Below are 24,783 nucleotides of genomic sequence, written 5' to 3'. Positions count from 1 at the left end.
TATGTGTATGAGTGTGTGTATGAATGTGTGTGGGCATATGTATGTGTATGAGTGTGTGTGCACATGTGTGTGTGGTGCGTGTGTGTGTGGTGCGTGTGTGTGTGTGTGTGTGTGGTGTGTTTGTGTGTGTGTGTGTGGTGTGTTTGTGTGTGTGTGCGTGCGTTTGTGTGTGTGTGTGTGCACGCACGTGCGTGTGTGTGTGTGTGTGGTGTGTTTGTGTGTGTGCGTGCGCGCGCGCGTGTGTGTGTAGGCAGAGCTGAGTCCTCCCTGACCCAGGGGGGTCATGTCCAGTGCAGCATCAGGTATGAACCGTAAAGAAAAAGTGTCCCGTCTGTCACTGCCTCCTGACTAATCAATGTCCACTCGCACAAAACAAACACGGCCACAGGCAAGGCTTGAGTCGTCACAAGAGAAAAACTACTGCTTTCACTCACTGGAACACCGGACGGACCCACAGCCTGCAGAGACAAAGATCGGCGCTTAAAAGATGCATTACCAATCAATTAATGATCAATTAATGATGGTGTCAGTTGGACACTGGTACCATCCAGATTTCACAGCTGACTTACGAATGACAACTGAGTGCTTTTGACTTATTCTTTAAAATTCTGCACCTTGTCAAATGAAACCTTCTACAGCTGATAAAATCAAGTTGGGATAATAACAAAAACATATGTGTTCTATACACAAGCAAATGAAATACACGTTGTGTTTTTCTGCAGCAGCCATGAGTAATGTGTAAATACGATTTGTGATCAATTAAGAAACGGAAATCAGTTTGTGACCTCTGGACAAAGATTTGTGTTTTCTGCTAGAAACATTTTCTACTGATAACTATAAAGCATTTTGTGACATAAACTATTCTAGGTAAGAATATGTGCAAAAAAAAACAAACAAAAGTGAGTTATAATGAGAATAGTACATTACGGTGCATTACATGGTACACTGAAAGGAATGCATACAGATTGGTTAAACAATGTTATTATCAAGGCATGTGTTATGCTTCTTTCTCCTGTGTTCCACTATCTATAATTAGACGTACAGGCAGACAGACAGGGCAGTGGAGCCAAAGCAGAGACAGTCAGGACAGAGCCCCGGAGCCCTGCCGCGTACTCTTCACTAAATTCAACTCACCTCTTTCACTGGAGGACTCACAGACGTCAAGGCCAAAGGATAAAGGCAAGGGAAAAGAACAGGAAGAGAAATAAAAACTGCAGTGGTGGAGAGAGAGAGAGAGAGAGAGAGCGAGAGCGAGAGCGGGAGAGAGAGAGAGAGAGAGAGAGAGAGGGAGCGAGAGAGAGAGAGAGAGAGAGAGCGAGAGCGAGAGCGAGAGAGAGAGAGAGGGAGAGCGAGAGAGAGAGAGAGAGAGAGAGAGCGAAAGAGAGAGAGAGAAAGAGAAAGGAAAGAGAGAGGGAGAGAGAGAGAGGGGGGGGGGAAGGAAAGACAGAACACGAGTGTGTTAGTAACAGTGAAGAGAGATAAAGGTATATATGGAGGAGGCATCATTTTGACTCAGGATACCGAAAGCTTGAGAGAGCGAAAGTGCATTAACGCAGGGTGTGTATGTGTGGACACCCACAAATGCATGACAGTCGTATATTTCTAACTTCATCACATGCTTTGGAATAACCACACTCCATATGCCACAGTATGTAAGTGATACTGACCAAAGTGCATTGAGATTACATTATATTTGCTTGTGTGGTCGAATACAAATCTTACTCAACATCTCTGAAATGAATAGGGTGCTAAAGGGTGCTGCACTGGGGGAAATCTGAGAGAGGGGGTGTCAGGTAGAGACTGTAATATGACTAAAAGAACAAGCCTCAGTGACTCAACCCCCCCCCCCCCCCCCCCCCCCCCAAAAAAAACACCATAAACAGGTAATGTTTCATTTTGTCAGTGCGGTAGAGGAGAGTGCAGCAGGGAGAACATTCATATTTCACTTGGTTAGATTTTTCTCGTTTCTCTTTTTAAGCTGAAGCGCACAGAGGCTGGGTGACTGCGGAGAAAACCGGAGAGGAGATGTGACACTGAGAACTTCAAAAAAAAAGCCACCTCACCTTTTCCTCAAGATCTTTAATCTGTCGTCTCTGGATGTCTGTCTTATCCTCCAGGTCGCGGATTCTCTGAAGGATCAGAGAGAGAAGTAAAAGAGCTTTCTTTAGACTCTGCACCTGAAGCTTTTTCAAAGATAATCTCCCCACTGTGGAAGTACTCTGAACACCACCACTACCGGAGCTGTGCTTTTCTGCTGAGTGTGTGTAGGACCTGAGAGTAATTCTTTTGTTTTAGTGCATATATCGTAACAGCAGCAGGCTGCTCTTATCGTTTTTACATGGCTACTGCCTCACATTGTGTTCATTTCTGTCTTCCTGTGTTACTGTTTTAACACTCCACCAGTAGGTGGCAGTACAGACTTGGCAGCAGTTTAAGCTTAACAGATAAAGAAGAATTCATACTGCAGGTTGGTTTAATGTAAAGTTCTAGAAGAAGGAGTGTGTCCTGTTTTGCCTTCTCTAACAAGTTCGCCCAGTCTTGGGAAGTGCAGTCAAATAAACTGAAGAAGTCTTTACCATCTATGCCTGTGCTTCTTTATTTAAAGAAAATGCCTGGTGTCATGTATGCAAGCGTGTGTGTGTGTGTGTGTGTGTGTGTGTGTGTGTGTATAGGAGAGACACAGTGAGACATAGAGACTGTCTGTGTGTGTGTGTGTGTGTGGTGGAGACACAGTGAGACATAGAGACTGTGTGTGTGTGTGTGTGTGTGTGTGCGTGTGTGTGTGTGTGTGTGTGTGTGTGTGTGGTAGAGACACAGTGAGACATAGAGACACTGGGCGTGCGTGTGTGTGTGCGTGTGTGTGTGTGTGTGTGTGTGTGTGGTAGAGACACAGTGAGACATAGAGACACTGTGTGCGTGTGTGTGTGTGTGTGTGTGTGTGTGTGCGTGTGTGTGTGTGTGTGTGTGGTAGAGACACAGTGAGACATAGAGACACTGTGTGCGTGTGTGTGTGTGTGTGGTAGAGACACAGTGAGACATAGAGACACTGTGTGCGTGTGTGTGTGTGTGTGTGTGTGCGTGTGTGTGTGTGTGTGTGTGTGGTAGAGACACAGTGAGACATAGAGACACTGGGCGTGTGTGTGTGTGTGTGGTAGAGACACAGTGAGACATAGAGACACTGGGTGTGGGCGTGTGTGTGTCTGTGTGGTAGAGACACAGTGAGACATAGAGACACTGGGCGTGTGTGTGTGTGTGTGTGTGTGTACCTGATGAGCCTGGTGGAGCAGCTCCATCCTCTCCTGTAAGACTTGGCAGTCGTACTCTCGGCTCTTCCTGAGCATCTGTCTGCGCAGTTTCTCCACAGCCGTGCGCAGCTCGTCCTTCTGTAAATCACTCAGAGGTTCGCCATACTTTATCACCTTATCCTGCTGCAGGGCGTTATACAGCGTGGCCTCCAGCTCCTGGATTTGCTATGAGGATACACACACACACACACACACACACACACACACACACACACGCGCGCGCGCGCACACACAAACAGGCATACACACACACACACACACACACACACACACACACACACACACACACACAGACACACACACAAACAGGCATACACACACACACGCACACACAAACACACCACACACACACACACACACACACACACACACGTGCAAACAGGCACACACACACGCACGCGCACACACACACACACACACACACACACAAACACACACACGTGCACAGGCACACACACACACAAACAGAAGAAACAATAATAATGGGTAAAGTTTATTAAGCTATCTTTACATGACCTGACTTGTATAATAGTGTATAATACAGTATATAGTAGTGGTTTCATTGTCCAAATATAACATATAGAAGACAAATGCTTTACATAACAGTAAAAAAAGCATCATTCACCATATAGGCCTGGTCTAGAGCCTGTTTCCTATAATCCAGCTCCTCTTCCAGGTAACCCTTCTGCTTACAAAACATCTCCTGTGGACAGTAAGACCAGGCAACATATTCAGACCCAAATCACACAGGGCAAATCAGGCTGGTCAGAGTGGTTTTTCTCACGCTGTAGCCAGTCCATAAGAATGAGTAACACTGCTCTCTGATGCCTCGCCTCTGGAATACGACACATTCTCCAACGTCAGTGTCACATACAGATACAAACATTCAGAGAGCACCTTTTCCTCACACAGCGCATGTCTGTCAGTATCATCATAACTGAGTATTACTGAAACTGCAACAAACTGTTCTTTGAAGTTTGTGCGAACAGAACGGGAGTGAGACCGGACAGGAATGTCTCACCATCTCCAGCTCCAAGTCCATCATCTTCTGATGGAGAGCCGCCTCTGTGCCTTCTATCTGTTGTATCCACTAGAGGGAGACAAAGACACACACCAAATGCACATCAGCAGCTCCATCACACATCCCATCCCAGGACTCTGGAGCAAAACTTCAGAGGGACATGGAAATAAGATGTAAGGGAAAAGGGTATGACATAAGATGGCAGCTAACAGAGATTTCTTCTGTACTTTCAAATTCTTTTAATGCAGTTTTAAGTTGAGAACAGAAAGAGAAAAACTGTCAGTTTGTAGAAGTTTATATGTTGTTCTGTGTTCCAGACTTTGAAGTTTATTAGCTGTTTTGTGCTTCAGTCGTAAACAGACAGCACTGTGGCTCGAAGCATTTCAACCCTGACCAGGCTGAGTGAACACACGAGTGCACTGTCTGTCTCTCTCGTCGTGTTAGTGAAGCACGAGACCAAGGATATGACTGATATCAGACACAACGATGATGCCAGAGTCAGGGGGTAACCAGAAGTAAATGTAGGTTTCGTTCTTAACGCCAAAGTCCAAAAACACAAACAGGACTCACTGCTTTAATATTTACCTTCAGAACATTCAATGTGATCTGAATGGGTTTAAAAAAAATAAACTGAACTTGTTTATATTTAATATGTACTCTCAGAATACACAATGTGATCAAAACGGGTTAAAAAAAAAAAAAAAAAAAGAATAGAAAGGGCTTATTTATATCCATGTTCCGGCCAAATGGTCACTATGGAAACAAACCTTCTCAGCCAGGGACAGGACGGTGCTGGCTTGAATAATGGCCACTTGCTCTTCATTTCGGAGGTTCTGCAGGGAAAAGCAGAGTTAGATTTAGTGCTAAATCTCCACTCAAAAAACGCAGAAAAAAAAAACATGTCCAGGTTTGGGACAGTGAAAATTTCCATTCTGATATTTAAGTTTCGACTCAGTTTTTTTATACTTACCCCATTATCTCCAAGAATATCTAGCAGTTTGATCAAGTCAGGTATACAGACGTCCTGCAGGAAGGGCGGAAATCGTCAGTTAGAAACCACTCATTGTACAATAAGCATTTCAGGAATGTGAATGTTTGCTCATATCTTTAGACCTCATTCTCTTATAACCACCTTTTCTTCACTGTGCTGTAAACAAACTGTAAACCAAACTCTTATTTAAGTAAGATCATGATAATTCCATGACTGCTTGATACACACACACACACACAACACACACACACACACACCACACACAACACACACATACACACACACACACACACACACACAACACACACAACACACACACACACACACACACACAGAATGAAAATGCTGTTGCTATTTTCTCCAGTATTGAAACTCAGAGATGTTCACACCCATTCTTTTATTCCCTTTGCAGGCAGTACAGTGGCCGCTGGACAGACAGTGAACGAACACAGTTCAGCGAGCTGCCCTGACTCCTCCTTCTTCCCCTGTGAGAGCGAGGACAACTCAAACCCAGTTTACTCTGTAAAACAGTGGTCCTCATGGCCGCCCACATTCATTCTCTCTTTGACCTTATGTTTGGCAAATTTCCTCTTTGACCCCGAATTCCTCTTTTCACGAGGTGAACAGGTCATATAGAGACAGTGGAAAATCACCAGGAGCCACACTGATCAGAGACACAGGCCTTTGATTACATCCTCATTACGTTTGGGCATATGACCTGACACATTTCCAAGCTAGAATCGTCTTAGTGAAAATCAAAAGCCAACAGAAAGGATCAGATAAAGAGGAGTTTGTTTGTGTAGAGGAGCTCTCATGTACCTTGACTCCCTCTTTCATACAGTAGATCTGGAGAGCGCTGACTCCTTCTGAGAAGGGATGTACCTGAAGGTTGAATGGAGGAGACCTCCTCTCTCGCTCCTGCAACATCACACACAACCAAACAACAATCTCATCAAATCAAACACTCAGATACGTTACGTTCTTAAAGAAATACAACACTTTGATCATTTCTCATGGAGTAAAACACAACCGAGTGGCTGCCCAGAGAAACACAGAAGAGCTCTGTGAGAATCTATTCCATTAAAATAAAATGAAAAATGACTGTCTTGGGCAAAAATAAGGTTCTGCATTAATCCGATAGTTTAAAGCCTCTACTCTCTGAAAACTTTAATCAGTTAAATTAATGAAGCTCAAAATTCTGCAATGCTGTATTTTCTCTTTTTATACATTAAAAAAAAAAAAACATCCGAGAGATTATTCTTCAAATCAGTCCAATAAACTGTTCAAATGACAAAAATCATCCGTCATATGCCAATTCAGTGACTGTATCTGATGAAAGGCACTGAAATACCCTAGCTCTGAACACAGCTTTAAACAGAATCAAGACAAGACCCAAAGAATCTCTTGCTTTTCTTGGCTTGTGTAACATCACAATGTCATCACCCAGGTTCTGATTTGGACATCAAAATTTTTAGGGATAGTTCGTTTTCCCCCCAAAATCTAAATATTAATTTAAAAACTCAGAAGGTTAAAAGTTTACCAGACAATTGTCAATTCAGATTGGGACTATTCAGAGTGTCAGCAAAGAGACAGAGGGTCAGTACTACTACTGAAAACATTCAGTCTCCGTCCACTAGAGGGCGGTGTTGTGTTCATCTATGCCACCAATCCAAGTCTTGGACCAGGCGTGATGCTGAGGGGCCAATCTGCATTTCAAAAGGCCTTTCAGCTGTGTAAGCCTCATTAACATGCAACACACAGTCAAGGCCAAGGAACTGGGAAAAACTGACTACGGATGCGTGTGTGTGTGTGTGTGTGTGTGTGTGTGTGAGTGTGTGTGTGTGGGTGTGTGTGAGTGTGTGTGTGTGTGTGTTTGTGTGTGTGTAGCTGGCTGTCTCAGTCCAGTGGATATTTAGATCTCTATTCTATTTCTCTGGCCCAGAAAGTCATGCAGTTTACTTTACTTTAATTAAATGATACGACTTTGGAAATTGTGTAGAAATGAGTGCTTTTGACACTTACAGGTAGAACCTGAACAATGTGTCCCCAGCAACGACGTAGCGATCAAACACCAGGACATACATACTAACCCTCCGGTTAAAGAGCAAAAAGTTAAAAACAGAGACTGAGACAAAGAGAAGAAGACAAGCAGGCCAACCTCCAGCTCCAGAATACGAAACTCCAGCAGTTCATTCTGGTCTTTGGAGTCCTGTAGCTCCTGCTGGAGTCTTCCGTTCTCTGTGTCCATCTTATCCAACTGTTAGACAGAGTGAGGAGTCACAGTGAGGAGTTATCATCTGTCATTACACCTCCTTCCACACACTCCATCTCCATCTCACAGTTCACTGCACTCACAACACGCTTCCATAGTCCATATTAAAGAAAAACTCAACTGAAACAAAAAACGCTATTCATTCAACGCTTCACGCTCTAGACAAAAATATTGCCTTTGATATCAATTTAAAATGATTGCATTTTTCAGAATAAAAAAGATATACGAGAGATGTAAGAGATCTTTTGTATATGTATTTTTCTGATTTTCTGGTTTGGGATCAGTTTTTACCGGATAGTACTCTAATCTTCATTATGCAACGATTTAAACACAAGTGACCTGAGGTCAGTGATGCACTGACCTTCTCCAGCAGTTCTTGGTTCCGCCTGAGGAAAAGCTGCTTCTCTTCCACCCATATGGAGTCCTGCCAGGGGGGCGGGGCATTATGAAACATTACGTGTGAAAATCACATTACCACCAGCTCATGTGCCTCTCTGGACCAGACCTCTTTCTGTCAAACAGTGTCTGGCCACCCCCCCCCCCCCACACTGTTTCCAGTTGATATCAGTTAACAAGTTTCCACATGTGGCTATGATACATCAGTAGTGGTTTCAGACTTCATTAATGATAGCGACACTGTCTCAATGAAGCCTTTCATCTACTGGGATGCCATAAATTCTCCAAGAATTAATACTCCTAGAACACGCTCCTTAAGCTTCCTAAATATCATGCTTGATGCAGGCAGCCATAGATGTGTTTTTATATGCCTTTTCGGGGTAATGTGCAGAAAGAGAAGCCTGTGACAAACCAAAAACCCCTGACCCACTTCAGCCGAACAAATGGAGAGCAATCAATACAGGGCCCTGACTTCTCTCTCTTTGATTCAGTGACTCTAATCTCTCACGACAGCCCGTCACACACATGTTAATTAAATTCAGCAACTTAGTCACAAAACTCAATGAAATTTTAAGCCAGGTCAATCAACATTTCAACTGCCACAACCAACAGTTATTCCACTCTCCTGACATGGTAGAATATGGACTTGTTTATTAGAGACAATTAAGGCAACAGAGGGTTACAACTATTCCTAGTGAAATGTGTCTCCTAACAGAGATGAACAGTTCCTTAGAGCTCATTTTATTCTTTGTGTGCAACCCAAAACTAGGTGTGTATGTCATGTTAACTCAAACGACTATAACTCAATGCAGAAAGAACCCCCTTAAACTATTAGCACAAGATGATAGCTTCCAATTCCCTGATCTGCCATACAAAAACAACAAACACCAACAGACAGTAAGTCGGGGTAATACCATATGGACTGTCACATTCACATGTCATTTCTGACATCTCAGTTATAAATCAGTCAGAGAAAACAAAGACAAAAAAAAAAAGAAAGAGCTAACATAATTCGTCTAAAGACAATTCCATAACACACTGGTATAGCCAGCTCTCAGAGAACTGTGTGACAGTCTTTCCTATAGCTGAGGTGTGCGCCGTGGTTGGAGACAAAGCTCAGACGACTCACTTGTCCTTTGTGCGTGAGCTCTTTCTCCAGGTCCTCTATTTTGGCTTTGTACCGCTGGACATCAGCCTGGAGCTGCTCGTGAGCCTGCAATACAACACTGCCATTAGTCACAACAATCAGCCGACCAATCACAGCACAGCAGGAGAGCAAACGGTCCGCCTCTCCGCTGACAACAAAGACGTTACACTAAATGACCACGGCAAAGAAAGACTCGCCCGACAGCACCCACTCCAGCTTTACCACACGCTACAGACGTTTCTCCTCCAATACATATTTACACACAGTCCAGTTTGTAAATCTTACAGACTTTGACCATCAGGGTCAACTCAGATCATGTTTCAGAGTGACAAGGGCCCTGTTTAAGTCGAGCGTTATGCAACAATGCCACGAGTACTACATGAACAACCAATTTATACCCTACATTCTATGTATTATCTAAATTACAAGGCATACGTTATGCAAAACAAGGCAAGATCTGGTAGGCAATGTTCCAGTTCAGCCTAACCGATTATTTAATGATTGAGTTTGAGGGTAATGTGACACACAGCTCTTTGGACAGATCTCAGTACAACCTTTGCCTCCATCTCTGCGTCAAACACTCCTCCTTTCTGCTCCTGCAGCAGGGCGTAAGCTCTCTGTAAAGCCTGGTACTCCCGCGTCAGCTGCCGAAAGCGCAGTTCTGATTCCTCCGCTGCTAGACTCTGAACGCACGCACGCACGAACATACACACAAATACGCACACGCACGCATACACAAACACACACATACACATGTACGCACACACACGCACGCACACACGCACACACACGCACACACACGCATACACAAACACACACATACACATGTACGCACACACACGCGCACACACACATACACAAACACACACATACACACGCACGCACGAACGTACACACACACATACATGTGTACGCACACACACGCACGCACACACGCACACACGCACACACATGCATATACAAACACACACATACACATGTACGCACACACATGCGCACACACACATACACAAACACACACATACACACGCACGCACGAACGTACACACACACACGCACACACACGCATACACGCACACAAACATACACATGCAATCAGATAAAACAGGGAAACAAAGGGAAGTTGAGTGTTAAGTAACAGATTAGTGAGAGATCCACTGTGACGGAAAAGAATTCTAGGAGCACATTAATCCAAAGGGGAAAAAACAGAGAGAAAAGAGGGATAGCGAGCCACTGAACAAGATATATAGCAAAGACAGTAGTGAAACAGATTGAGTGGACAGATGGAGAGAGACAGAGTGAAAGTGGAAACGGAAAGAGAAACAGTAAAAGAGAAGAGGATGGATCTCTCTCACTCCTCTGCCTCCATCACATGTGCCACTCTCTTTCATTAGACTCACCTCGTCCAGGTCCTCGTCCGGCGTGGCTGGAGTGCGGTCCATCCGCAGGGAGGCCACGGAGGAGGTCTCTGAGTCCATGGACTCCTCATCATAGCCAAAGAACGTATCCACTACAATGTGCCTCTGCTCAGTCAGAAACCATAACACAGTCACAGTCAGAAACCATAACACAGTCACAGTCAGAAACCATACCACACCACAGTCAGGAACCATACCACAGTCACAGTCAGAAACCATACCACAGTCACAGTCACCGTCACAGTTAGTCAGAAACCACACCACAGTCAGGAACCATACCACAGTCACAGTCAGGAACCATACCACAGTCACAGTCACCGTCACAATTACAGTCAGAAACCACACCACAGTCAGGAGCCATACCACAGTCACAGTCACAGTCAGGAACCATAACACAGTCACAGTCAGAAACCATACCACAGTCACAGTCACCATCACAGTTACAGTCAGAAACCACACCACACCACAGTCAGGAACCATACCACAGTTACAGTCACAGTCAGGAACCATACCACAGTCACAGTCAGGAACCATACCACAGTTACAGTCACAGTCAGGAACCATACCACAGTCACAGTCAGAAACCATACCACAGTCACAGTCAGAAACCATAACACAGTAACAGTCAGGAACCATACCACAGTCACAGTCACAGTCAGGAACCATACCACAGTCACAGTCAGAAACCATACCACACAATTGCAAAGGAAAACAAACAGTAACCCTTCAGTGGACATGGGCTATGTTAACAACACAAGCATCAATCAAATTCATTAATCAAATTCAGTCATTGATAAAATACAACCCCTGCCATAAACAATGTTAGACACTTATGACTAGAATCATTTTCTGCCATGTCAAAAGAGGCTTACTGTGTGTGTAACAGTCTCTTTCTCTAGACTCCTCTGAGATCAGCAGAGGAGAACATACAAAGATGACCACCTGACCTTACTCAGTGCATACTACATAACTGACAGCAGGCTGTGGTACTGAGACATGTGGGGATTTTCCTAAGGTTCATCTCTTCAGTTTGGCCCTGTTCTATTAGGACACTGCAAATGAAAAGGATGGGTACTTTTCTATCTTCAGAGAAGTGAGGAAGGGAGGAGAGGAGGAAAGTGAGAGAGAGAGAGAGAGAGAGAGACAGAGAGAGAGAGAGAGAGAGAGAGAGAGAGAGAGAGAGAGAGAGAGAGAGAGAGAGAGAGAGAGAGAGAGAGAGAGAGAGCCCATAGTATCTCCCTGACCTTAATCTAACACAATTTTAGTGATGGATAAGGAGCCTCAGCTGTTCCCTGGTACTGTAATTCTGTTAACCTGTGACTCCATAGTAACTATTTCTCTGTGCAAACTTTCTGTTTGTGTTTGACTCTCTCATGGCAGACTGGAGATTAAATAATCTTACGAAGTATTTATCTTTTGTCACAGTTACACTGCACTATTTCTGCTCTAGCACTATCTGTGGCTTGTATCAACTAATACATGGTCAGCAGATGACAGAATATATGCTGATACCATGTCCCGTTTCGCTCTTTACTTATTTATGTTTTTACAAACAAACCAAAACAAATCTGTGTTTCTATACCTTTATGGGCCTGGAACTTCGTTTATGCCTCTTCTTTCGAAGAAGCTTTTCTCTATCCTGAAAAAGAAAAATAAACACACGCGCGTGTGACAGCTTCCATAAGACTGCTTCTATACCAACTGCACATACCATGAACAGGCCAAGCCTTGTGTATTGGGTTAAGAATCACAGCTGGAACTGGTGCTGATTGTGACTTGAAATCAGACAGTGTCTGATATGGAGATTTTTTCCTCCATATTACAGAAAAAAATGTGAACTTTCTGGAAAATAAGCAGAAAGAGAGATAATGATTTGGTCCATGGTAAGTCTACTAAAACGTGAGGACTCCACCTGAAGCCTCGTCTTTTTAGGCTGGATGGACTGGAAGACGGCTTTCTAAATTCACTGACATACGTGAACATTCGATTTTACACATGACTGTTCAAATTATGTTTGATTTGACATATGCCTGCTCTCATTTACTGTTTGCATGAAGCCAGCAGTGAGGAAGCAATCTGCTCATATTCAGTTTCTCTCGGACAGAAAGATTTTTACAATACAAAATCCATGGTTGTTTAGAACCAATGTAATGTGAATGTCTCTTCACTAAGCTCTGTTAAACAGAGAGAATGTCATGCGGACTGACCCTTGTCAGCTCGTCGATCATGCTCTGCTGCTCCAGAACCTGCAGCTTCAGGAACTCAATCTCTTGGTCGTCGTGGGCCTGATCCAGGTCATTCAGAGACTTCAGCTTCTTCAGCGGAGGATGAGAACTGATCTTCTCTTTCTGCGGCGAGAGGAGAAACAGTTCCTTTGTATCTCAAATAAACTGATTTCCTCTAAACCCGTCAGTCCGTCCACGCCGTAAAAGTATGATTAAGTCCTTAGATGGATCATGAGGCTGTAACTTGATGCTGCATGTCAAAAGTACATCGGTTAAGATTTCATCACTGATACTCATAAAAGACCTCGAGTCAACTCTGACGCCGTCCCCTTACCGCCGATTACTGTGTGTACTGACGTCTCATGATCGATACCTGTGTGTGTGTGTGTGTGTGTGTGTGTGTGCGCCTGCGCATGTGTGTGAATGCTCACCATCTCAAGGTTCTCCTTGGTTAGGCTTTTGAGTTTGTCCTCCATTCGCTGCAGGGACTGAGTGAGCTCATCGTTCCTCTTGCTCAGGAGTTTGTTCTTGTCAAGCAGAGGTTTGCATTGCTTTTCCGCCTCACGCACACGCTTCAGCTTGGAGAAAAGAGAGAGAGTGAGAAGTGAAGAGTTGGGACCACATGTGCACACACACACACACACACACACACACACACACACACATACACACACACACACACACACATACACATTCACACACACACACACACACATACACACACACACGCGCGCACACACACACACACACACACACACACACACACACACACACTCACACACACACACATACGCCCCAACATGTTTTATGTGCATACACACATTATGCTTGATTGACAGATAAAAAATAATACAAATAAATAATTAAAAAAAGAAAAGAAAAAAGATATGAATTGATGTTTGGAGGAAAAGGCTGTGCTGTGCATGATTTTGAAGATACAAAGACAAAGGGTAGACAGCTCAGCTATCACATGGCATTTGGAAAGACTTCCTCAGGTATCTGAAAGGTCCTCTGATAGCTTAAGTGATTTAGGAACATACCAGTTCGTTTCTCTCATCAACCAATAGCGTGTTACGATCCTCCAATTTACGGATAGTTGAATTCAGTTCAGCAATACGTCTCTGGTTCCTTCTCATGTCCTGAAAACAAGATACACATGTTCTCAAATCGTCCTGCGCACAATGTACATTCTGTCCGTAACTTTGTTTTTCCGCTTGTTTTCACATTTACCTCGGAAAGCGTAACGTAAATGCATTAAAAACAACACTGGAACATCAGGGAAAACGAATCCGGAATACCAGACAGTGATTTCTTTGTCCTACTGCCTGTTTTATCAATGGATAATACATTCTTCAAAAACAAAAGCGCAGTATACAAAGAAGCAAACAAAAGCATATTTTATTAGGTCAAAATCAGATGCAGAAAGCCTCCATATACTCACATATAACAGAGAAGGCTATTTTGTAATCGGAAAATATTGAAAGTCATGCGGCTATACCCGTCACAAATTTGATTATTTCCAGGGCAGTTCATATTATATGAGGCACTTCCTAAAATGCCTGCTCACACAAGTTTGGCAATAACCTGCCCATCATTTAAACCAGCCAGCATCCCAGCCTAGGACCAGCAAGGGTTCCAGTCTAAAACCAGCAACTGCTGCAGTCTACGACCTATTAGGATCACACATTCTTAGGTAAGATTTTAAAGAATTCTTCATATATCCTCAGTGTATTGACTGCTAATGTATCTATCTATCTATCTATCTATCTATCTATACATATAGATAGATAGATAGATAGATGGATAGATAGAAAAAACTAACGAAAAAGAAGAAAAACATGTGTTATATAAAAATGACTAACAATTTCCATCTATGCATTATGGAGAAATGCTTGTTTAAGCATTAAATCTGAGAGAGGGAAAAACATTTTTGTGTCTCCAACAGAATGTCCATCATTTAAGTTTTTCCTCTTTCTCGAAGTTTTCGATTTCATGAACACTTTAATAGATTTGTCAAGGATGGAACAGAGACCTCAGAAGCAGTGACATTTTTTTATGCATGCATTTTTACATTTTTTTTTTTATGACGAATTGTCCTGGCCCTTACTTACCGGGCTTCCGCAATGCTCCGCTCCATCACCTGCCCGGCCGGGAATCTCCCTCTTAGGGCTTCCGAGGTTACATTCCGCCTCTTTTACGAGGAACAGCTGCTCGTCTAGGGCATCTTTCTGCAGCTGCAGCTTCTGCACGAAGCCTGTGGCAGTCTCCAGCTCTTTCTCCAGAGCAAAGATAGTCCGGTCTTTCGCTTTAATCTCGTCCACCTAGAGACCAGAGGACAAGTCCTGTTCAGTTTTCTGTCTCAGTAACAGAAGGGCTTTGGTTGTTTACTGTTTGGCAAAACGTCACGGTGTTTAACTGGCATACTGCAGACATGCTCTACTCTGCTCTACTCAGGAGATGAGGCGTTTCAGAGTGGAAAATGTGATAAATTACTGATCCAGTTTTCAGAAAGAAGTTTGGAGGTTGAAATTTTTTGGGGGTGCGACTTTATAGACAGCCACCTCTGACATGCTGACATGGTCTATACGTATGATGAATACATTCTTTGGCCAACAACTATGTCCTTGTGTTTTTTGTAGCTGTGCACTAATATTCATATGAGGCTTTGGGTTGCTTTTCTTCACAACCTCAGGCTTTCATCACAACCTCAGGCTTTCTTCAGCCTTTTATCTGTCTGAGGTTGCCTTGCCAACGGTAATGCTAAGGCACGCTGACATCCCATCAGAATGCGTCATTTTTTTACAACCCCGTATCCTACACTGACAGTGTAAACCTCCGCGTTAAAACAGTCACTCTGGCAATATAACTAACACTATAGTCAGAATTTCAATGAAACACAAAGTAACACAATCCTGTAACATGCACCGGAGGAGGTTTTTGGTTCCAGTGCTATGGCTGTGGCTGCCTGCAGTCTAATTCAGTCTGGACTTTCAGGAAACGTTTATAACTGTGAGGCAAAGAGACACGTGTGCAAGGCAGAGACCAGAAAGGCTGAGGTCAGCAACCAAGACTTCACTGTGGGCACCAAACTACTCTGAGGATCATGGATCCTAGTCAGACAAATGGACACTAATTCAACTATCATAGGTATTTGATTAGAGATAAAGACACCTCGTCTGTCAGTATGGCCATTTTTCATTTACATATATAGTGAGTAAAATATTTAAGCGATGTTTTAATCTAACCTAGATTAAAGGACTGACAGTAAACAATTTTGGAATAGTTCAATTGAAAAGTCATAGGTTGAAACTAGGAGCACAGTTTGGTTCATTTTGTTTTTCAAGGTAAATGTGGCAAATTCAGGACACGGGAGGAGATCCTGACCCCGCGGCGCTCTGCACTTTCCTGCATAAAGAACAGCCACAGCCTATTCCACCAAACGCACACAGTTCCCTTACCTCCCATACCTCCAGTGCACTAAGTCTACCCAGGCTGACCTGCAGAGCACAGCTGCGTTTTTAAGATATCTGCATCTCAATTGGGATCGTTTTGCACCTCCAATCATTGTGTTGTTTGAATTGTGCAATGTATTACAAAGACGAATTGAGAGCGCTTTTCTGACAAAACTGTCAGTGAGTAAATTAACTTCATTTACTTGGTCACTTAACAAATAAGCCCACTATCACTTAAAATAATGACTAAAAAGATCAAAGTGAACGCACCCTTATATTGCTAGACAGCCGATAGTGGTGAACTGGGCTTGTTTGCAGCATAGCTTGATCAGGTTGCCAAGCAACTAAGTGTGATTTGACATGGGTGAGATTGGTATTATTTGATCTTAATTAGGCTCTAGAGATTTCAAAATAAAACAACTGCCTACCTTTGCTTGAGAATAAACAAATGTTTGATCATGTTATGTTACCCTGAAGAATAAATGACTGAAAACAAAGCCAGAATGAGGGTATTTTACGGAGACACACTTTTTTTTCTATGATTCTCTTCTCAAGTTGTGTAAGCTACAGGTATGTGCCTGTCAAGTAAAGCATGAAGGGTCAGAAAACCAAAAATGGGCAAAAGCACTAATCTGTGTGAGGTTAACTTTCAGGGCAAGCCAAGAGGTGAATGATTCGCTGATATGCTGAGCAGACCACTTCCTTGCCAAAAACAAGCTTTTGAACACTCTACCCTTAACAACAGTTTTTTTTTTTTTTTTTTTGACTTTGTTTAGGAAAAAGATTAGAATATACATTTTGCATTAGTGGGAGCAATAGCTTGCTAGGGTTAGCGTAAAATGTTTTTTTTTTTTTTGTTTTTTTTTTTACCAGTCTGCGAATATCCCTCTCACAGTCCCATTTGATCTTGCTTATCTGCTCCTGGTGAGCCTGGTGTTCAGTCCGCAGATCGCCCGCTTTTATTTTGTCCGCTTGGATCGCGGTGTTGAGTGCTTCGTCCGTCTGCTTCTTGGACGCCTTGAGCTCCGCGATCTCCTGCAGCAGTTTAACGCGTTCCTGGTCAAAGAAACGCCGCGCCTCCTCTCGCGCCTCCAGCGTCAGGGCCGTGCGCACCTTCTCGCCGCTGCCGTCGCGCATGGCACTGATAGCGGCCCGCAGCCGCTGGATCTCACCCTCCTTGATCTTAACGGTACGCGCCAGCTCCTGCTCATGCTGGCGCGTTAGCGACTCGCGCAGAGATGCTAGCTCCTTCAGTTTCTCCTCGTGCCACTTGGCACGCTGCTCCGTGAGCGCAGCCGTGTGCCGGTGCTGCTCCTGCTCGCGGATTCGCTTTGCCTCCTGCACCTTCTCCCGCTCCAGCTTACTCACCTGCTCAGAGGAGAGAGTGGTTACGATACGTAGCGACAAACAGTATAACACAGGCCACTGAAACACCGCGTGCCATTGACTTAGCCTGAACACTGTCAGTACACATCCAGGAGAGGGGAGGGGAGGAGAGCAGTGGCCTGTGGCAAAAACAAAAGAGTTAGTGGAACATATTGTGAAATAGTGGCATTCACAACGGGCTCTGGAGATCCCTGCCCGGGGCTGGGCCCATTATCACAGTGCTCTTGCAGATATTTGGCTCCAACAATGACCTGGAGTGCTGTCACTTTTTAGCTATCCTCCAAGGATAAATTTCTGAGCCGGTTAGATCGGCCAGATGTTGTAAGTCGTGCTTGGCATAAATGTTTGAACAGGAGTGATAGGGAAATCCTTTGCTTCCATGGCCGATATGCGATAAGTATACCTGTGCTTAATGTCCATCACTGCAACTTCAGTCAAGCCTTAGAAAACTATTTTACATCCCTCCACACAAATAGTCACAAATTTTGATCTTCTCAAAACCTTACTGATGGTGGTAGAGAACAAAAGCTTCTTAAGCAAAACATAGTTGCGTTAGATTTTAGACCCTTCACTGCCAAACAGCTTATCTGCAGTAAATGTATTGGTGCACGCTCCTGCTGTGATACCGCTGAGCACAGTTAGGACCTTACTCAGGATAAGAAGGGACATGTTCCCATTTTTTGCTTTGGACTTTAATTGAAATACAAAAAAAAAAAAACCCACTCTCTACTGTTATCAACATTAATGGTTGATTAAACATTACTATAGTAATCTACACTAATGTATTAAAAAAAAAAAACAGAACTGAGAGGTAAATTTATGTTTACATTCTGAAGTTGCTGAAGGGAAAAGATTAGGGTTTAAACTGAAAGTCTGTAGGAATGCAGCTCTGTGTACTGCATTTCAACATGTTAACAAGCTCTGAGAGTGTTTTCTGCAGAGGTGATCTGATTCAGAGTGAATTCAGAGTGAATTCAGGAGGGATGACATAGGGAAACTGAGTCTGTGAACCCTGAGAGTGCTGTTTGGGGCCATAGAGATAAGGACACATAGTGCATTTTATAGGAGAACTCACAGCCCTGGCTAATACATAAGTCTGGTCCAAATTAAACAGTTCAGACTTTATTTACACTGAAGTTAGAATGTGACAAATGCTCTGCACAAATGCTTCAGTCTGAGCTATGGATTAGGGTAAAACCTGAGAGTCAATACCTGTCATTTTAGCAGGTACTTTATTAGGTAAAAAGCCTGTTACTGTTTAAGTAAAAACTATGTTCATACCATTCTTAACAAAGTCTCGCTGGCATCTCATTGTTTAAATAAACATACTTACTTTTACATTTATTCATTTAGCAGACACTTTTATCTAAAGTGACTTCTGAGACAGACAGATCTAAACATGTAAAAAAAAAAAAACTTGTCAGAAGTGGGATTCGAACCCACGCCTCCAGGGGAGACTGCGACCTGAACGCAGCGCCTTAGACCGCTCGGCCATCTTGACCTGACGAGCATGACACTGATGATTGTTTGCTCACTATCACACTGCAGTTTTAGTAAAACATCAATCTTGTCCAGATGTTAAACATTCACCTGCCCTTTCACACAGTTATCTTACCCATTCACTCTACCTGACACAGGCTTGCTTTCCCTGACACCCAGAACCTCCTTCAAACTACTCTGTTTTGTTGTGTACAGTTTTAGGCTGGCATTCAGGGAGTGGTCACTGAGAAATGGTTTGATTCTGAGTGAGCATGTGAGGTTGGGTCTTTGGTCCTACCTTGCATTTCTCTTGGTGCAGTTCTATTTGAATGTCGGTCAGTTTGGACCTGAGCTCCTCGTTGGCTGCCTGCAGGGCGGCGATGTGAGCCTCAGGCTTCTCACCCTTGCTTCGTCCTTTCTTCGCCATTACCGCGGGGTCAAACGCCTACCAGTCCTCAAATCCTCTCATATGGCCATTGCTTCTTCAACAGGTTCAACAGAAGTTTCCAATTCCGTCTCTTCCTCATTATCCTAGCAGACAGAAGAACTGCAGGAAAGAAAAATCATATCAAATTAGCAAACTTTGTCCTCACTGAACGTAGAGTATCAGCTGTAGATAAACAAGTCCAACTCTCCCTCTCTCTGTAATTACTCTCCTCTAGTAATCACTCCCCAGTGTAGAGATGGCGACACATTGCAACAGTCACTATAGTTATGACCGTCACTACAGTCACCATAGTTATGACCGTCACTAAGGTCACTATAGTTATGACCGTCACTACAGTCACTATAGTTATGACCGTCACTACAGTCACCATAGTTATGACCGTCACTACAGTCACCATAGTTATGACAGTCACTACAGTCACCATAGTTATGACCGTCACTAAGGTCACTATAGTTATGACCGTCACTAAGGTCACTATAGTTATGACCGTCACTACAGTCACCATAGTTATGACAGTCACTACAGTCACCATAGTTATGACCGTCACTACAGTCACCATAGTTATGACCGTCACTACAGTCACTATTGTTATGACCGTCACTACAGTCACCATAGTTATGACCGTCACTACAGTCACTATAGTTATGACCTTCACTACAGTCACTATAGTTATGACCGTCACTAAGGTCACTATAGTTATGACCATCACTACAGTCACTATAGTTATGACCGTCACTACAGTCACCATAGTTATGACCGTCACTACAGTCACTATAGTTATGACCGTCACTACAGTCACTATAGTTATGACCGTCACTACAGTCACCATAGTTATGACCGTCACTAAGGTCACTATAGTTATGACCATCACTACAGTCACTATAGTTATGACCGTCACTACAGTCACCATAGTTATGACCGTCACTACAGTCACTATAGTTATGACAGTCACTACAGTCACCATAGTTATGACCGTCACTACAGTCACCATAGTTATGACAGTCACTACAGTCACTATAGTTATGACCGTCGACAAAGTGCCCATCAAGGCCTGTCACAGCTGTTTCGCTGAATGGATGGGACAAATTGGTGGCATAATCATTTTTGGGCAGTGTCTTGCAGGCACAGGGTTAAGGTGAGAGTTAAAGGGAAAGCACTGCCAGTGAAGACGCGCTCAGACAGACAGCTGAGGGCCCATTATTGACTGAGCCCCTTGATTTTTGTGAGCTGCCGACAGGAGGACAAAACAAATGCTTTACCTGATTAAGATCAATGAGGGGTGAGACAGTTCAACAGGCAGTAAAATTGTAACTAACGTGAAGCTCTGGATACTGAAGGCTTATCATTCAGACACAAACAGAATTCCCATCAGGTTTCCATAAGATTATATAAAACTATTTTTATCTGTGCAGTTGACACTGTTACAAAAACAACACTGTGCAGAATAAGTTTATATATACAGACATATTGTAATACAATGTTATATAAATACCACCTGCAAGTGGAATCGTGCAATCAACAAAAGTACCATGACTCAGCTTATTGTTATATCCACAGGAAGTAGATCAGTAGATCAGTCTGTGTGTGCGTGTGTGTGTGTGTGTGTGCACGCGTGCGTGTGTGTGTGTGTCTGCTGGTCAGCGGCTTATAGATTTACATGAGGAAGAGAAAAACGAGGTGACACAGTTGGCTGTGGTATTGTATACAGGAAGAGGAGAGCAGATTTAGATGAATGAAATACACTGTCAGCTTTAGCTCTCACCACAGTGACTGATTTCTTTATAGTATCAGATAATCCTCTTTCATCATGAGATGTTTCAGAGATTCCAAACATGAGAGAAATCTTTGAATAGCTCAAAAAGGCATGACAGCACAGGACTACGTTGTACGTCACGGTGTGACATGCCGATGACATGGGAAACTCATCCAAACCAGTGCCAACAGAGGTTCTGATGACATTCCAAGGCGACAGTTAAACATCGGTCAGTTTCTCAGACAGAGAAATGTCTTACTCATCATCTTACGTAATGTGCTCATAATCCGACACTGTGACATAATAGAGATTAAATGGTTACACTTTAAGACTGCATACTTTATACATAGTGGTTGTGTTGCTCAGAAGAACTCACTGGCTAGCTGACGCTAATCTTTCACTACTGTCAATCAAACACCTCCTGCTCACAGGCACTGTTCCAACGTGCTCTGCATTGTCCACATGGTCATTTTGGGATATGGAAGTGAAAAGGTGCATATCTGATTATACTATATCATAGTGCTGGAGGGAATCTGCATGTTTTTTCATTAATTAATGCGAAAACAGCAGCAGTGGATTAGAGGTGTCTGTATTCTAGATTCTGTAAGTGATTGTTCTTTGGACGTGTGTCAGACAATGAGCTACTGAATTTTTGCTGTCAGACTCACCTTGTGCTCATGACTGAACAACTATCTAAAGAGAGGGAGTTTGAGTGTTTACAAATGTACAGTTACTACACTCTGTATGACTCAAACACACAATCCCAGTACACACGCTAAGACGACCTAATAGTTGAACCAGACGCTGCACATTTTTAACCTTATTAACAGAACAGCATCTCACCACCAGCTTTCAGAATCTCACTGTGTAATGACCAGTAACCTGAGCTGGTTTACAAGGTGATCAATTGCACAGCTATTTTCCCATGACACCAGTAACAATCTGTTATCATTTTAATTTGCTGGACAGTGAAATAAACATTGACCGGCTAAAAGGCAAAGTGAATTTGGATGCCGATTTTGGTATCAGTTATGTATATACATATAGACACATGCATTAAAAAAAAGCTAACACTATTAATATTAAACCCTTTTATTAAACGAGAAGACTGGACAACCGAACAGGCCATTAGAATAACAAGTCATGAGTGACAGTGTTAAAAATATTGCTATATCCATGGGAAAAAAGAGATGAAAAATATATCAACTATAGTATGACTCATAACTCACATTAAACCAAGAAGACGCACGTTGAAATTCTGCCAGAAAAACAGTGCTAAACAATGCTAACAATGCTATGCTAAAGGCTAAGCGTAGACTGACTCTGACCCAGTTCACAATTTACAATTTGGTATTTTGCAGATGCTTTTAAACCAACATGACTTACAATTAGTGCATCAGTCAGGTTTAGTTAACTACCATATAAACAAAAGATCGAAGGAGGAATGCAAATTAATTATTTTCAGTATCACGCTCCTGTATATCCTGCAATGATAAAACAGAAATCTGCAAACAAACCCTGCAGAATAGAGACAAGGTTAGTACAGAGGATATATATATTTATTTATTTATTTATTTATTTTACATTTTGTACCATAAAATATAAAAACATAACATAAAAGAAAGGTTACACATTAGGGGGCGGGCGGATTCTGAAAAGCTGGGTTTTCAGTTTCCAGCGGAAGATGGCGAGAGATTCCTGCAGTTCTGATTGGGTGAGGAAGGTCATTCCACCCCTGCAGAACGAGGGCAGAAAACAGACGTGGCCAAATGGAACGGCTGTCAGGTTCCTGAAGTGAGGGGACCACCAGCTGCCCAGAGCAGGCTGAGCAGAGAGGTTCCTGAAGTGAGGGGACCACCAGCTGCCCAGAGCAGGCTGAGCGGAGAGGTTCCTGAAGTGAGGGGACCACCAGCTGCCCAGAGCAGGCTGAGCGGAGAGGTTCCTGAAGTGAGGGGACCACCAGCTGCCCAGAGCAGGCTGAGCGGAGAGGTTCCTGAAGTGAGGGGACCACCAGCTGCCCAGAGCAGGCTGAGCGGAGAGGTTCCTGAAGTGAGGGGACCACCAGCTGCCCAGAGCAGGCTGAGCGGAGAGGTTCCTGAAGTGAGGGGACCACCAGCTGCCCAGAGCAGGCTGAGCGGAGAGGTTCCTGAAGTGAGGGGACCACCAGCTGCCCAGAGCAGGCTGAGCGGAGAGGTTCCTGAAGTGAGGGGACCACCAGCTGCCCAGAGCAGGCTGAGCGGAGAGGTTCCTGAAGTGAGGGGACCACCAGCTGCCCAGAGCAGGCTGAGCGGAGAGGTTCCTGAAGTGAGGGGACCACCAGCTGCCCAGAGCAGGCAGGCGGAGAGGTTCCTGAAGTGAGGGGACCACCAGCTGCCCAGAGCAGGTTGACTGGAGAGGTTCCTGAAGTGAGGGGACCACCAGCTGCCCAGAGCAGGCTGAGCAGAGAGATCTGGGTGGAGTGTAAGGAGTGATCAGAGACTGAAGGTAGGATGGGACGGAGCCTCTTGTGGCCTGGTGAGCCAGCACCAGTGTCTTAAACTGGATGCGGGCTGCCACTGGAAGCCAGTGAAGTGCAGTGAGTAGCAGAGTGACATGAGAGTGTTTTGGGAGGTTGAATACCAGGTGTGCAGCAGCATGCTGAACCAGCTGAAACAACCTGATAGTGCACGCTGTAAGCCAGCCAGTACAGGCGTTGCAGTAGTGACGGTGGGGGATGACAAGTGTTGACCCATTACCTGACACCAGTGCTGGTACTTCTGTTCCATATTTAGCCTCCATGCAAAAGTTCCCTCTGTGGTTCTGAGAATGCATGAGCAGTTCATTCATTTGGTACCAGCTGTGGTGCTGAAACTTTGCGACGTAAGGCAATACTGGCTTGCCTCTTCTTCTATGCATCACGGCTGTACCTACTACTGCTGTGAGACATTTGAATGGGAGCCCTTGTGTAGCTTTGAAGAGTTATTTTTCTCAGTATTGAAAAAAAAACAGCCGTGACAGTTTATTGCTTGTGAATGGAAGCTTGACTGACATTTAAAAAACGTCAGTACAGTTAATAAATCATATGTGCATATCTGCTCTCCTTAACAAGTGCACAGACCATGAAAGAAATATTACGTGTGTGGATAGAGCTCAGTGTCTCTGCTTTCAGTGGCTCATCCTACACTGATCTGTTAATGCAACACTGAGTCACACTGAAACAAACACTGATCTGAGGTCATTTCCTGTTACAAACAATGACCCCAGGTCAGTGGATTCACCCTGGATTTACATAAATGGAAACTATGTAACATTGTATCCAATGTTCAGTATTATTCTTTGGGCGTAGAGAGTATGTTAAAAACAGAGCATTTACGAATGTTACACAATGTTCCATCACCTTCCGTTAGCCACTATCCACTCACAATAACAAACAAAAAAAATGCAACAGCAGTTAGAGCAAACAGGCATATGCAGTTGCATCTGCCTGCGTAATTACACAAGAGATTGATCT

The 24,783-nt window shown here is 43.7% G+C and overlaps 1 protein-coding gene and 1 non-coding gene across 3 annotated transcripts; both read right to left on the bottom strand.

Annotated features, from left to right (window-relative positions):
- Positions 1-1,160: 1,160 nt before the first annotated feature.
- Positions 1,161-19,519, bottom strand: jakmip2 (janus kinase and microtubule interacting protein 2). 2 transcript variants are annotated; one of them, XM_030793578.1, is made up of 20 exons: positions 19,391-19,519; positions 17,098-17,595; positions 14,887-15,096; positions 13,816-13,914; positions 13,207-13,353; positions 12,758-12,898; positions 12,133-12,189; positions 10,533-10,655; positions 9,687-9,815; positions 9,115-9,198; positions 7,951-8,013; positions 7,476-7,574; positions 6,137-6,235; positions 5,297-5,350; positions 5,094-5,159; positions 4,327-4,395; positions 3,931-4,008; positions 3,267-3,470; positions 2,064-2,129; positions 1,161-1,211 (listed from the first exon to the last, which is right to left on the bottom strand). In XM_030793578.1, exons 1-20 carry the CDS (start codon positions 19,517-19,519, stop codon positions 1,161-1,163), a joined length of 2,466 nt encoding a protein of 821 aa, XP_030649438.1. The 2 variants fall into 2 exon arrangements, with proteins under 2 accessions (XP_030649438.1, XP_030649439.1); XM_030793579.1 differs by lacking the exon at positions 7,951-8,013.
- Positions 19,032-19,114, bottom strand: trnal-cag (transfer RNA leucine (anticodon CAG)). Its single transcript has one exon. It is a non-coding gene; the product is annotated as a tRNA-Leu (tRNA).
- Positions 19,520-24,783: the final 5,264 nt, after the last annotated feature.

The sequence above is a fragment of the Chanos chanos genome, chromosome 16, assembly GCF_902362185.1.
Source record: "Chanos chanos chromosome 16, fChaCha1.1, whole genome shotgun sequence".
Lineage (NCBI taxonomy): Eukaryota > Metazoa > Chordata > Actinopteri > Gonorynchiformes > Chanidae > Chanos > Chanos chanos.
This window is presented reverse-complemented; position numbering and strand designations above follow the sequence as displayed.

Coding starts and splice junctions, on each gene's coding strand:
- jakmip2 (XM_030793578.1), bottom strand. CDS start 19,519: ATGGCGAAGAAAGGACGAAGCAAGGGTGAGAAGCCTGAGGCTCACATC. Junction 12,899..13,206: donor CCAAGGAGAACCTTGAGATG/GTGAGCATTCAC, acceptor CTCTCGCCGCAG/AAAGAGAAGATCAGTTCTCA. Junction 2,130..3,266: donor TGCTCCACCAGGCTCATCAG/GTACACACACAC, acceptor CTGATCCTTCAG/AGAATCCGCGACCTGGAGGA.